The sequence below is a fragment of the Fringilla coelebs genome (genome assembly GCF_963513975.1).
Source record: "Fringilla coelebs genome assembly, chromosome: 9".
NCBI lineage: Eukaryota > Metazoa > Chordata > Aves > Passeriformes > Fringillidae > Fringilla > Fringilla coelebs.
The window spans coordinates 18,727,736-18,740,899 of NC_140067.1; the positions used below are offsets into that span (position 1 = coordinate 18,727,736).

A 13,164-nucleotide genomic window follows, 5' to 3' on the forward strand; every position below is an offset into this window, starting at 1 on the left:
TTCTCACACAGGGACTTCGTAATGTGATGTGTAACAGTTTGTGCTTCTACTAATTGCAACACTCAGCTGAGCAGTAATGTTTGCCAGCTGCATTTTCTTCAAAACACAACTAAATTTGATGTCATGCTACTGGACACCTTGTGTAGATAGGAACATTTGGAATTGCAAGCAGATGTATTTTAAAGGAGACTTGAAGCTACCCTTTCAGTCTAGAGGAGTGAAAACACCCACCCCAGCCACCCCTGGGACGGTTCTCAGCCAAGCCATGCTTTCAGATCCAAGATCTTAAGACCAAGACCCTGTGATCCAGGAGTCAAGCTCAAAAGTGTTTTCATGGGGAAAGACTTCAAAGGTGTATTTAGTGCTATTACAAGCTGCCAGGCAGACAAACCTACAGGCATTAAACAGCAGTGACTGTTCTATTCTACAGTCTTGCACTGCAGATATTAGTGAAGGTGATTAATAGATTAGAAACAGTTTTCTGACACAGACAGTAGTCATTGGCAACTGTAATTAACTATCTGGGTTTGGAACACAGCTCCAGAAAAGGAAAAGGCTAAACAGAAAATTTTTGATACAGAATAATATGAAATTTTAACATAAACCTGAACCACAATGAAACTACATTAGAGTTATTGTAAAGCCAGAAAAACAAATGCTACCTATTCTCTGATCGCTGTGGCTACCACTATATCAAATTTAATACTTTATCCATGAAATTATATATAACTATGTGTTATTCTGAGGAATATATATTTCCTGCAAGTGGGCCTTGCTGCATAAATTACTGTTTGAAATGCTACAATCTGGTTTATATGGAAGTCAAAAAAGATAACTGAATCAGTCCTTTTTTGACTTCCCATTTCTGAGTGTATGTAAATACTACTAAGGAAACTGATGACTAATTTAAAAAAACTAAGAAACATGTCTTTTGTTATTTAGTTACCTGAAGGCTTTTTTAGAGATACAACCTTATACATTGATTTCTTTTTTCAAACAGAAGTGACAGAGACACACACTTACCAAAAATACTGCTATAGATATTCCAATTACAAATCCTGCTATTACATCCGACCAGTGATTCCGATACTCTGCTACTCTGTTGATTCCAGTAAGGAAGGCCAAGCACATTAAACCCAAACAAAGAACAGGTTTTGCAAGCCTTGTTCCTCTGGCTTTCACTGTGTTGGTGATATACATCTGAAAATTAGAAAGGAAGAAAGTGTAAGACTGATGAATGTCTCCCCCTAATTAGTGAGCAAAAGATTTATATTTTATTTGAATAGACTATGTGTATTTGGTGGTTTTTTTCTGAAGTGGGGGAGGGTGTAAAGAAACTAGGAGGCAAAGCAGTAGATATAGTCATCACACCCACTTCCTAGGGATATAGAAAAAGAGTCAGACCATACAGCAAAATTGCATTTTACATGAACCTGAAAAGCCTACAGAAAGTCAGACAAATTGGACAATCCTATCTGATTACTCTCAGTCTGTGTATCTATTTATTAATGCGTAGAAGTAGAGACTGATCTTTCACTGGGCAGTGTTGACAGTAACAGAAAAAATATTTACCCTGAAGTACTATTAGCACTATTACAAGCTGCCAGGCAGAGTAAGAAAGGGAATACATAAAGACCTTGTTTTTATTTGCAAAAGCCTTTCTTCCTTATACACCACTTCTTAACATGACTAATTCGTGATTTGTCAATAATCAGTGAAAAGGTAAAAAAGTGTCAAAAAGCAGTGAAATTGAACTGAATGCCAGCATCTACTTTCACAAATATAGTTTCAAGCAGCGAATATAATAATAGTTTCAACCAGTGCTGAACTAATACAACCCCATGCTTCACACAAACCAATCCAAATGCTGCAGGTTTTATGTATCAAACTGAGAAATCCAGTTGTCCTGCTGCAGTCTAATTTTCCCTGTGCAATACTACTGAATTAAAAGCAGTGCCTGATAACAGAGCAGCTCTTCTGCCCTAAGAGTGCATTAGTGACTACCAGGTTTAACCCAGCACTTCCCAAGCTCTGATGAGCCAGCAGAAGAAATTAATACCAAATATTTGACTTTACATTCTCTTGAATCTTGGCATTAAGACCGCCTGCAACACCCCTCCTCCCCACCCTCAAAAAAAATTATACTTCAGCTAATAAGATTTTTGACTAAAAGTTTCTACTCTCTGCAGAAGATATTTCTGTAATTAAACCACGGAAATCCTAAATCTTCAAATTTTTAACAGGACTTAAGTTTTTGAGCAGAAGAATGTGAAGAATTTCCTACAGGGTTTTACTAGCAACTCCAGTTTCATAATGCTATCACTTTGGACTGCAAAGGAAAACAGATGAGCATGCATTGAAGAACCAGTACCACTTCTCTGGCCAACAAAAGGGCAGTCCTTTGAGCTTGTTTGGGGATTTTTTGTACTGTCTGAAACTTTGATGGAATTTACTAGGGAATCAGTTAACAAAGTGCTGCAATAATCCAGCCACGAAGGAGTTTAGGAAGTGTGGTTGTAGTTACAATATGTTACGTGAAGAACTAGTGCTTGTCTAAAACAAATAACATCTAACAGCAATTTTGTTCAAAACGCTAAAGAAAGATCCATGGCTTAGAGGATGAAACAAAGCTTGATCATAAAATAACATCAGAGAGGTGCAACACACTAACCTTCAGTATACTTTATATGATGAACAGGAAACTAGTAGAAAGATAAAAAGATTTCCACTAATTCAGACAAAGCAAAGGTTTGGAAAAAAGAGTTTTGGGGTTTATCTTCAAGCCACATTCTCCTCTCTTCTTCCTAGACCACTTCAGAAGCCATTAATTTTTTTTGCTGATTATCCTTTTATCTTAGCTCCTTGTACTTTTGCTGTCATCAGCGAGCTACTCTTACCATGCGGGAAGGTGATAACAGAACTGCAACCTGAATATCCAGCTTTTTAGCCCCACTGGTTTTCTCCAAGCTATAGACAGAGTACTGCACACTGAATTAATTCAGCAACCATCTATTTTAGTGAGTGTCATTGTTCTACGGGATACTACCACCATTATCCACATCCACACTATGTGTTAGGACAGCTGGTGCTAGGAAAATACTGGAATATTTTTAATACACAATAAGAAAATCAAATTTCAAATACAGCTTGGGTGAAGTTGACACAGGGGAATTAGCAGAAGCTATCCTGCATTTAATTCTGTATTGTGTTATATTAAATTGAAATGACTACTGAGAAGGAAAAACTTGCTTAAGGCAGGTCATGGTGACACATTTCACTTATCTATAACAACTGGTCATTGCCCAAGAAGATTATCTCACTTTTTAATAAGAAAAAACACATTATAGCACAAACACTTGATTCTGCAGTACTTCAATCAAATTTCAACATTCTTAATACAAAGCTGAACCCAAAAAATGTTCTGCATAAAATTCTCTGGATGTTTTTACAACCAAGCACGTCCTTCAAATCCTTCCTCAAAGCACTGAGGAAAAACAACCACAGACTCATGCTGTGCCTCACATGAGCAGAGACCTCCATTTATCAAGCCCTCTCCCTCCATGAACAGCCATGGTTGTCATGCTCAGCTCCATTCAAAATAACCTGAGGGCTCTGCCAGCACAGGTACCATATCTATGTATTCTTTAAAGACCAGGTACTACTCATGTAAGGAACAGCATAGCCTTGGCATTTAGCTTGTACTGAGAAAGTACTTCAAAAGTGTCAGGCTGCAAGTCTCATGTGGAGTTTGTCCTAAATCTAGCACAAATAAAATAATTCCAAAACATGTTAAGAAAAGAACAGAAGCTGTATGTAAAGTGCAGGACAAAGTGGATTCCTGGGCTATGCTGCACGCTTTTTCTAGGCATCTTTCAGCTATCTTTGGGCCCACCCACGCCAACATCTATGCACACAAACACAGGCGTAACAGGTCTCAGAATCCCATCTTAGCTACATTGGAGCTACACATCAGGCTGGGTGCTCCAGCCAGGAGGGAAGATAATTTTCCTTGCTGATTTCATCAGCCTGGGACCCAGGGATGCAGGTAAGCAGATCCCTTCAGAGTCTGCCATTTATTCCTCCCTGATTTAGATGGCCTGGGAGACTGACAAAGACCAGCCTACCACTGGGCAGTGAATAATGACTTGTAAGGCAACAGGAAGAATGAGAAAGAAATCATTGCAAAGGCACCCAACCCAGGCAGCACTTCAAACATAAATTATCTCATGTTTTCTTTTGTTTTTTCAATGGACTAGAATTTAAGAAATTATCTTGAACTATTTAAGTAATATAAGTAATGTTATAAATGTTTTACCCAAGGAATTTTCAATATTCATCAGACCTACAAGAAAAGAGACACTCATATCAAAAAGCTGAAAAAATAGTGGGCTGTTGTAGTCTATAAACAGGTTCAGTGTTTAGCTAGAATTCAGTTTAACAATGCAAAAATCTTTTCAGCCTCCTTTGGTAATAATTAATGGGTCAAACTATTTCTAGAGCAAACCAAAGTCATATTCTCAAATCATCTGGGTCCTTCTGCAACTGTCCACTGAAGGTTTCTTTAAATGTTTCTGAAGCCTCCTCCAGCTTTCTCTCCATGTTTTGATCTAATTATTTATGACATTAGACCAAAATTAGCTTTCAAAGTCAGGGGGCTGGCTTGGCAAAAGGAAAGGAAAGCTCTAGAATTCTGGACCTTACTATTAATTTTCCCAATATAAGCTCCCCACAGCTGTAACTGTAAAACAACTGGAGAAGGTAAGAGGCAGCTTTCTCTGAGGATCTGAATTGTAATGAAGAGCTGACATGAAATTTATAGAGGTCTTTAGAAAAATTCCTGGATCAAATGCTAATATTATTTTATTACTTAGTCTGAAAGAAACCAATGTGCTCAATTTGTGAAGCTCATGACATATGTTTTATTATCAGTATTAAGGGATACTTGCTGCACCGGATACTGAAAAGAAATTCCACATTCCTAGCACTGTTCCTGAAAGGCAGCCAGAAGAATCTTTTAATTTTCTAACAAAAAATGGACAACAAATTAAATTCAGTGAGGTGGCTCTGCTAGTCCTTTTCCTCCTGAACATTCCCTCAAGTCTGTCTGAGAAGCCTATCATGCCTTCACCAGCTGCCCATTTAGCTGGATTCTAACAGGCACTTTAAGACAAAGGACAGGCGAGACTACACCTACACCTATAACTGGATCAAGGAGTGACACTGAAGATAATGTCACCATGCTGCCAGCACTGTTAACCAGACTGTCTTCTTGTCTTTTCCCAGTGACTTACAAAACACACTGAACAGCAAAATCAATGTAGCAAAATGCCAGGAGCAAGAGCATTGCAGAAACCATGATCATGGGCAAAAGAAAAGTTCTGCAGAGAGGAAAAAATTATTTGTAGGCTTTACAATCTGCTAGTCCTGTCTGAAGTCATAGTTGAGGCCAAGGGTTCAGAGTACAAAGCAGCAAAAGCTGCCTACAGACTTAAGGGCTGCATCAACTACCGAGACATGAAGCCTGCTTCTCTATCATTACAAACCCAAAGCAAGCCTGAAATGTGTGCAGTAACACAAAGTTCAAACACTAGCCTACCCAACTGTTTTTGTGCAATGCATTAAGAACAACAAAAAAGGGCAAAACTTCAGAGAATTAAAATTTCCCCTAAACTACAGCTAGCCATGACCAATCCCCTAGGTCTGCAGTACCAAAGGATAACTGTTAGTCACAAATCTTAAATTTAAATCTATGGGATTAGGATGACTAAATCTGCATATTTCACTTTGAAATCCTAACAAAAAAAGACTCTTGACTTCCACTTCCTGTGTCTTAATTGTGGAAAACACCCCAAGTGTGTACCTACTTGGCTGCTTCAAAACTTACCTCTAATTGTCCAGGCTATGTCAGCTTATGTATATCAAAATGTGTCTTATACAATTATATACTGTTTAATAAAGCTGCAGAGTTTGCCTACGTAGCAAATATTGTTCCATCTGAGAAAGGGTGAATTGCAATGCTGGTAAGAAAGGAAAGTAGATGTAGTCAACTTCTTAACCCAACTCAACCAAAAACAAACAAACAAAACATCTCCAATGAGATCAATGCAGACACCTAAGGAAAAAACCAGGCACCAGCCAGATTAATTAGAGATTTCAGAACATATTTACAGTGGTCCATTTTGAAAACACTGGTACACTGGAAAAAATAAACCTGGAAGTCTGAAGAAGAAAGGCAATGCATCTGTGTTTGGAGCAGGGTAGAGAAAACACCTAACCACAGCACTGACATTCGATGTTTCCATTGCTAAATCTCCCTTGATAGATACTGGAAGCAACGGAGGCAAACATTACAAAGCTCTAAATACTAGCAAAACAACTGTTTGAAAACGACTGTACTTTCAAGGGAATTCTGAGTTACCATAGCAGCCACCCACTCTCCAAAGGGGGAAAAGGGGGAAAATGGGAGACTCAAGAACTTAGAAAAAAGAAGCTATTGTTAACAAGACAATATGCACAGATGCTAGGTGATAAAGACGTGGCTGCACTTAAATGGAACGAGATAGGCAAATTATTAGATAAAGCATAGGCTTTGTTTCTAAATTGGTTGACTGGTGAAATCACACAAGTCTAAAAGCATTTACTTCACCACCTCAGAGAGCAAAGACCCTTGGGTCAGCTCTTTGTGATTTTTTTTTCCTTTAGGCTGGTTTTGTTTTGTGCCCAGGGACAATTCCATAACAATCTCTCCTCTCTCCAAAATTTCTGTTAACCAAAAAGAAAGCACATACTGTACCACAGATTATATGCTAATGAAAAAGTGAGTAATATATGGAGGTCTTTATATCTATGCTCTCAATAACTGTCGTGGCATGGCTCATAGAAAGACTAGGCTACTGTTTTAAATCTTCTACTCCAGTGAACAGTGATGAGAAAATTGTTATTTAGGGCCAACTATCCTGATAAACATCATGGCAGTGTAAGGACATGACCCCAAATACTGGAATATTGAAATTTTTTTCCCTTGGAGTATATGTAATAAACAGTATTTTTAGCTTCAGTCATGCTTAGGACTTAAGAAAAAAAACCAACCAAACAAAACCAACAAAACTAACAATATTGTAACAAGGATCTACTACAGGAACTCCAAAGTCCTGAGAGTAGTTATTAGTGCTTTAGTTAAATGATAGCAGTGTCAAGCACCATGCAGGAGTAGAGTAATGACATAGGATATATTCATTTCTCTAGTTACTGAAAGAGCAAATAGTAATGAAAAGGATCTCCACAGCTTTAATGTTTTATATTGCTAACTGTATCTTGACCACAGACAAGGTTTGCATAAAGTATTCTTGCTCATGTCAAAAGCCACTTATATTAGGTATTAAACCTTACTGATGTCTGCTTGTTTTTAAAATGTATTAATACTATTTTACTTTCTGCTTTGCAGTAGCTGAATAGCTGGTTTCCTAGTTACTCTGACTCTTGGCAACAGTAGAAATCCGACTTTACAGATGGATGAGAAATATAGGAGCAATTAAAATGAAAAATTCTGAGTATTTTCTAAAATAGCTTGCATCAAATTTAGAGTGTTTCCTCCTTAGATATCTCCCCAAATAAAGACAATACTAGTAGAAGACTTATACTTGTCTCAAGTTAGAATAAAATGTTATTGTTCATCTCTTATTTGCAAACACTTGCCTGTGCTAACTGATTGATGATCAACATCTCTTAAACAGACATTGCTCACAAGGAACCTGATAAATGTTACCATCAGTGCTGCAGATTTTAAGCAGCTGGTTCTAAAACCCTGTGTAGAAGCACTGAGTTGACACACTGAGGCTGACATCTTTGCAATGTTGTCAAGTATCAGCTTCCAGATCAGTCAGGAATTAAAAGCTGGCTCAACTGTATTTACTCAAAAGCATTACACACTCACACACTTGTATATCTACATGTGCATACATGCACATACACACTCCTATGGGCAAGCCACTGCTCAAACGCTGAGGGAACACAAGGGCTGACTCCTGCAATGACCACAAAGCTCCACACACCTGCCTAGTTTCCCACTGACACTGTGAAGGCAGCCCTGGGCTCATCCAAAGGGCTGCAGAGGGCTGTCATTACCAGCACAGGTCAGGGTAAGACCTCACACACTCCCCAGCATCTGCTGGGATAAACTTGTCCCCAGCAAAGGAACAAGATGTGCTTGCTCCTGCTTAAGACTAGAATGACATGAACTCCAAACTAAGCCAGAGTTACTTGAGTGATACTAAACAGTGACTCTTCCTCTCCCCAACCTATACAACAGCTCTGATCCAGGCAGTCAGCACCAGGTTTTTACCCCAGTGCTGCTCATCACTCCCTATAAAAGAGAGGAGAGAGGGGATAAAAGGGTGGATCGTCTTGTAGCCCACTTTAATGCATAATAAGAGCCAAACTGCCTTTGCATGAGGTACCTATAAATACCAATTCTGGTACCAAAAGACACACAGGGATATTGAGAAACATGCAGAGATCAGACATACATATAGCTCATCCTCCTGTTTCACCTCACCAAAGAACATGCCCATGTGTGATTCTACTGATCTGCACTGGGTTAAAACACAGAGAGCTACCACTACCAGTCAGAGGAAATCCCTACCCTTACTCCTTAGCACCCAGCAAAGGATTGTCCCGCAGACCCTGGAAATGGGGGAAAAGTAAACCAAGGAACTGGGTACCCTACATCCATACATTATAACCTTTACAGACAACTTGTCCTCTCTTAGCATTGTCCTGGCTTTCAAGACTCAGAAACTACTACACCTTGTCAGAATTAAGCCAAATGAATCATTCTCACAGTTACTCACAGAAGGTTTGCATGCAGAAAATCAGCCAGTTTTGGGCCTTATCTTCTGCCCATTCCTCCTTCTTCCCCCTCACAGTGCCAGCCATTTGCTCTCAAAAATAAAGTGATATTAAATAATATACTTACAGCCAGATACATAGCTGCATATATGCTTAGTGCTGCTTCTTTGGATGGGAAAGTCTTTCTGGCTTTCATGATAAGGTCTGGATTTCCAGTACAGGCATGTACGCTACTGATGAACTGGGTATACTGTTTACATCCAAGTGCTGTATAGTTGGGTTTACAAAGTGCAAGAAAATGGGGTGCAAGATTCCCTGTTACTACTTGTCCAGCATTTACAAAGATGTCCGTAGCAAACAGTCCAAATGCATAAATTCCTAAAGAGGGAAACAAAGAGTTAAATTTCCTGACAATTTATAGTATATATCTCAGCAACAGACCAGCTTCTTCCATTCAAGAACATGAAAAATCCTCCCATGTACTGTACCCTAAAGACCACGGCTCATGCTGGAGATGGTGTTTTCCTACAAAACTGCAGCAGCAACACTGCAACATACCCACACACCTGATGGCTCTCCCATCTTTCATAGGAACACTCACCCCTTGTGCAAGTAGCCTGCTTTCCTAGGCCCCACAGCCATGCACATCCCCTGTTTGGGGTAGCTGGCTTTACTGGCACCTAACTTTTGCCCATGTTCACTAAACAGAAGTGACAGAGGGAAATTCTTCACCCAATAAATCTGCTTGAAAACCAAGGTCAGACCCTGATGGAGAAGTAATTTGTGAAGTCATAACACACACTGGAAAAACTTTTTTTTCCCCCTTGCAGCTGTAAAGAATCTAAAGTACTAAATAATTCAATATTGCCATGCACCAGTTGTCTTCATCTGCCTGCTACTGGGTAAATCTCATGCATTAATATGCATGGCATATTAATCACAGTATCCACATAGTAAGCTAAAGATTTATATATTTGAGGAACTACTTATGCTAAAGAGTTTTTTCAATCAGACATATCAGCAAAGCATTAAGCACATGTACTCATTCATTAGAATGTAAATGCATGTATCTGATTACTTAAAAGAAAACAGATTTCTGCCATTCTGAGGTCTCTCTCCATCCTTTTGTAAATAGAAAATGAGCTCTGGAAGAACATGCAAACACAGCAGCCTAAGCAGCAGGCAAAGCCAATGAATGCTTGTTCCAATTCCACCTGAGCTATAGATTTCCCCCTGTCTTTCTATGGGCAAATCACCTTACCTTTCCCATACTCCAATTCACTGTGATACAGGGTGAGCTCTGGAAAATCCCTGTTTCATGGGGCACTATGAAGACTTTAATGGATCAACATCCCAGCAGACTTAATTCCACAGAAACATACACTTATAAAGGTCAGGATTTTTCTCAACAAAGCTAGAGGACCAAGGCTGATTTCTGGGACCCTGGCTGGTCAGCAATGTCACACGAATGTTAAAATTCCTCCCAAATACTAGACTCTGGTGAGCAGCACCTTATGCCTGCCCATGTCACTTCACAGAAGGGCCTTTCAGCAAGTCCCGAGGGTGTGCACTGCACAACACAACTCAACACATCACTCTGGGGGAGCATAATGGGCAGCAATGCCCCATCTGCTGCAACAGCAGAGAGAATCTTTGTCCACTCCTGCCACCCCTACCAAATATTTTTTGCTTCTGTGAGGAAAGAAGGGACCACTGAGTGGGAAAAATCTCAGGCACTGATTATACAGAGAGGAACTGGAGTGGGAGGAGCTCCTCATCATCACTGCACCTTCTCCGGACCTATACAAGACAGTCTCCTTACAGGGAGCAATCGCACTCTGGGAAGGCAGGCACAGTTGTTACACAAACACTGGAAACACAGACACAGCTGCACATGCCCTCCCTCTCCCTGAGACTGGGGCACGCAGCAGGATTAGCTGCCCCAAGGCTTCATTCCTCCAGCTGTTTCCATGAGAGAGAAGCAAACAGCAGAATTGAGCCCTGCTATGGCATCCCTACATGTATTAAAAAGCAGCATCTGGAAATGTCCAATACACATTTTGAGTGGTGGGACTTCTCCCTCCAAACGCATTTAGAATGAACTAAATAGAAAAGATGACATACCTACTAAAGTCAGTGGGGGAGTTTCAGCTAACAGCAATGTAGCATGGATTTTGCACAGTTTTCTGCTAGAGACTATAATACAATATCCAGGCTAAGAAAGCAGCTAAATTGGCTTGGCTTCAAACACATTTATATCCCAATGTCCTCAACTTTGGGGGGTGTGTGTGTTTTCTATCAGCTATAGATATGGCACAAAGATAGCCACCTTTCTCTATTTCACCCCACTTCAGGCCTGCTGGTTGTTTTTCCCCCCTAGTGGTCCCAGTTCTTTCTACTTGTACTGCTGTTTCTGCAACTGTTTTTTAATCCAAACTTCCAAAAAGCTTCATTTGCTACGTAAAAGGAAAACTGTACCTGAGTTAAGACTACACATGAAATGTTATATGGTTATCTGAGTATTTTCCCCAGGTCAAAATTAAGACATAAGTGATCACTCCCACCATTCAGAAAATGAAAGCAGTAATTTTGCTCATACCAAGGAATCGGATGGTCCTGCGCACCAGTGGATTTATATAACAACAGTCTCCAGTTAATATTGTTTTCTCTTGGTTTTCAAAATCCTTTGTAGCTAACTGTAGACAAAAGACTGCAGTTTCTCCAACGATAATCTTAGGGGAGGAGAAAAAAGGGGAGAGAAATGATGCATCAGATTACAGCAAGTAAAATACACTAATATTACAGAGACAGACATCTCATCTGAAAGAAACAAGACCAAACCAGCACAAAAGACAGCATAAGTGAATCAAGTTCTGTACATTAATCTTCTTATGAGGGAAATATGCCTTATGGCTTGCTTTACTTTATTTGCCTTAAAAGAGAATAAATTATTACAACCAGGATTTGTTGTCAACATAACATAACCCAGTTTTCAGAATGACGGGAAAGAGAAAGATCTATTAGTTCAAGAACAACAGATCACATAATGCACAAGATCTGGACCACAGTAAAGGCCTAATCCTGCAAGATGCTGAACCTTTCATTTCCCGCATGGCATTCACTGACACCCAGCACTTCGCAGGGTTGAGCTTTAAATTTTGGACTACGATAGAGAGAAAGGGGGGGAAAAAGCATAACAGAACTCCTGTTCTCATCAGAGGTTTGGTTTGCCAGGAGGTACTTAACAGGGTTTGATTCACATTTTACTAGCTAAATTTATCAAGTCTGGCTTTAGCTCTGTTCCTCATGCTTGAACAAAATGTCATCACTGATATTTTAACATTAAGAATGGCCTGTTGCATATTCACTCCACCAAAATAAATTTCTCATGTCTACCATTCACATTATAGTTGGCAAAAAAACCATTAAAATCACCAAATGAGAAAAAAAGTATTTTGAACGTAAAATATTTTCTCTAGGTTACGTATTTACCGGTACAATAAAGCATGACCTTTGATTTATTCACTACAATTATGGATTGAGACTTGACAGCCAAAGCCAAGACTTTAGGCAGATATACGATACGAAACTTTATGGCAGGGATAATTTAAAAGCAGAGCAGAAGGGTCAAATACTGACCACTGGATTCTAACTCTGACTCACTGTGGGACTTACAGGCAAGGCCCTTCCACTCCTCTACATGAAAAACTTAAAGCTTATTGACAGGTACATCACACTTTGATCAACTAGAATGAAGACTACCAAACTGAAATCTTAATACTCCACAAATAAAACCAATAATGTCATCAATCTGATTAATTGCTGAGGTTTTTCTAAACCTTTGCCCTAACAGGAAAATATAAACATTTTCATTTATCACAATAGGTCTGAACAGTTCTACAAAATAAATAAAATAATCTGTGGGCATTGGCTCACATGCACATTTTGTTGTCAACAGGAAGGATGCAATTAATGACATTCCTTAGCTGTTTGAAAATTATGCAGATACCCTTGAGCTAAATTGTGGAGAGTGCTATTTATAAATAATGTGGAACAAGTAACAAAAATAAGTCTGAAGGCAAGTGTGTAAAAAGTAAAATTCAATTTGTCACCAAAAGAGTCATTATCTATTACTTTAGACTGGCTTCAGATCCTAATGGAATTTTTAGATAAAACAGAAATTTCAATACCTGAACTAACAAATATCCTCTCTCTTTTGTGATGCAAGCAAATTTCCAGCCCAGTGAAGTAGAATTTCTTCAACTATAATTAGTAAATGATCAGCATACATGAAAAAAAATTCAACCTTGAATTCAA

General features: G+C 39.1%; 1 protein-coding gene across 2 annotated transcripts in view; it reads right to left on the reverse strand.

Moving 5' to 3' along the window:
* PLPPR5 (phospholipid phosphatase related 5) overlaps nucleotides 1–13,164 on the reverse strand; it is a 78,866-nt gene that overhangs the window by 46,046 nt on the left and 19,656 nt on the right. For both annotated transcript variants that reach the window (XM_084211748.1, XM_084211747.1), the window contains exons 2-4: nucleotides 11,447–11,579; nucleotides 8,975–9,225; nucleotides 1,024–1,200 (exon numbers count right to left, since the gene is read on the reverse strand). In XM_084211748.1, coding sequence (XP_084067874.1) covers nucleotides 1,024–1,200; nucleotides 8,975–9,225; nucleotides 11,447–11,579 — 561 coding nt within the window. The remainder of the gene's footprint in view (nucleotides 1–1,023; nucleotides 1,201–8,974; nucleotides 9,226–11,446; nucleotides 11,580–13,164) is intronic.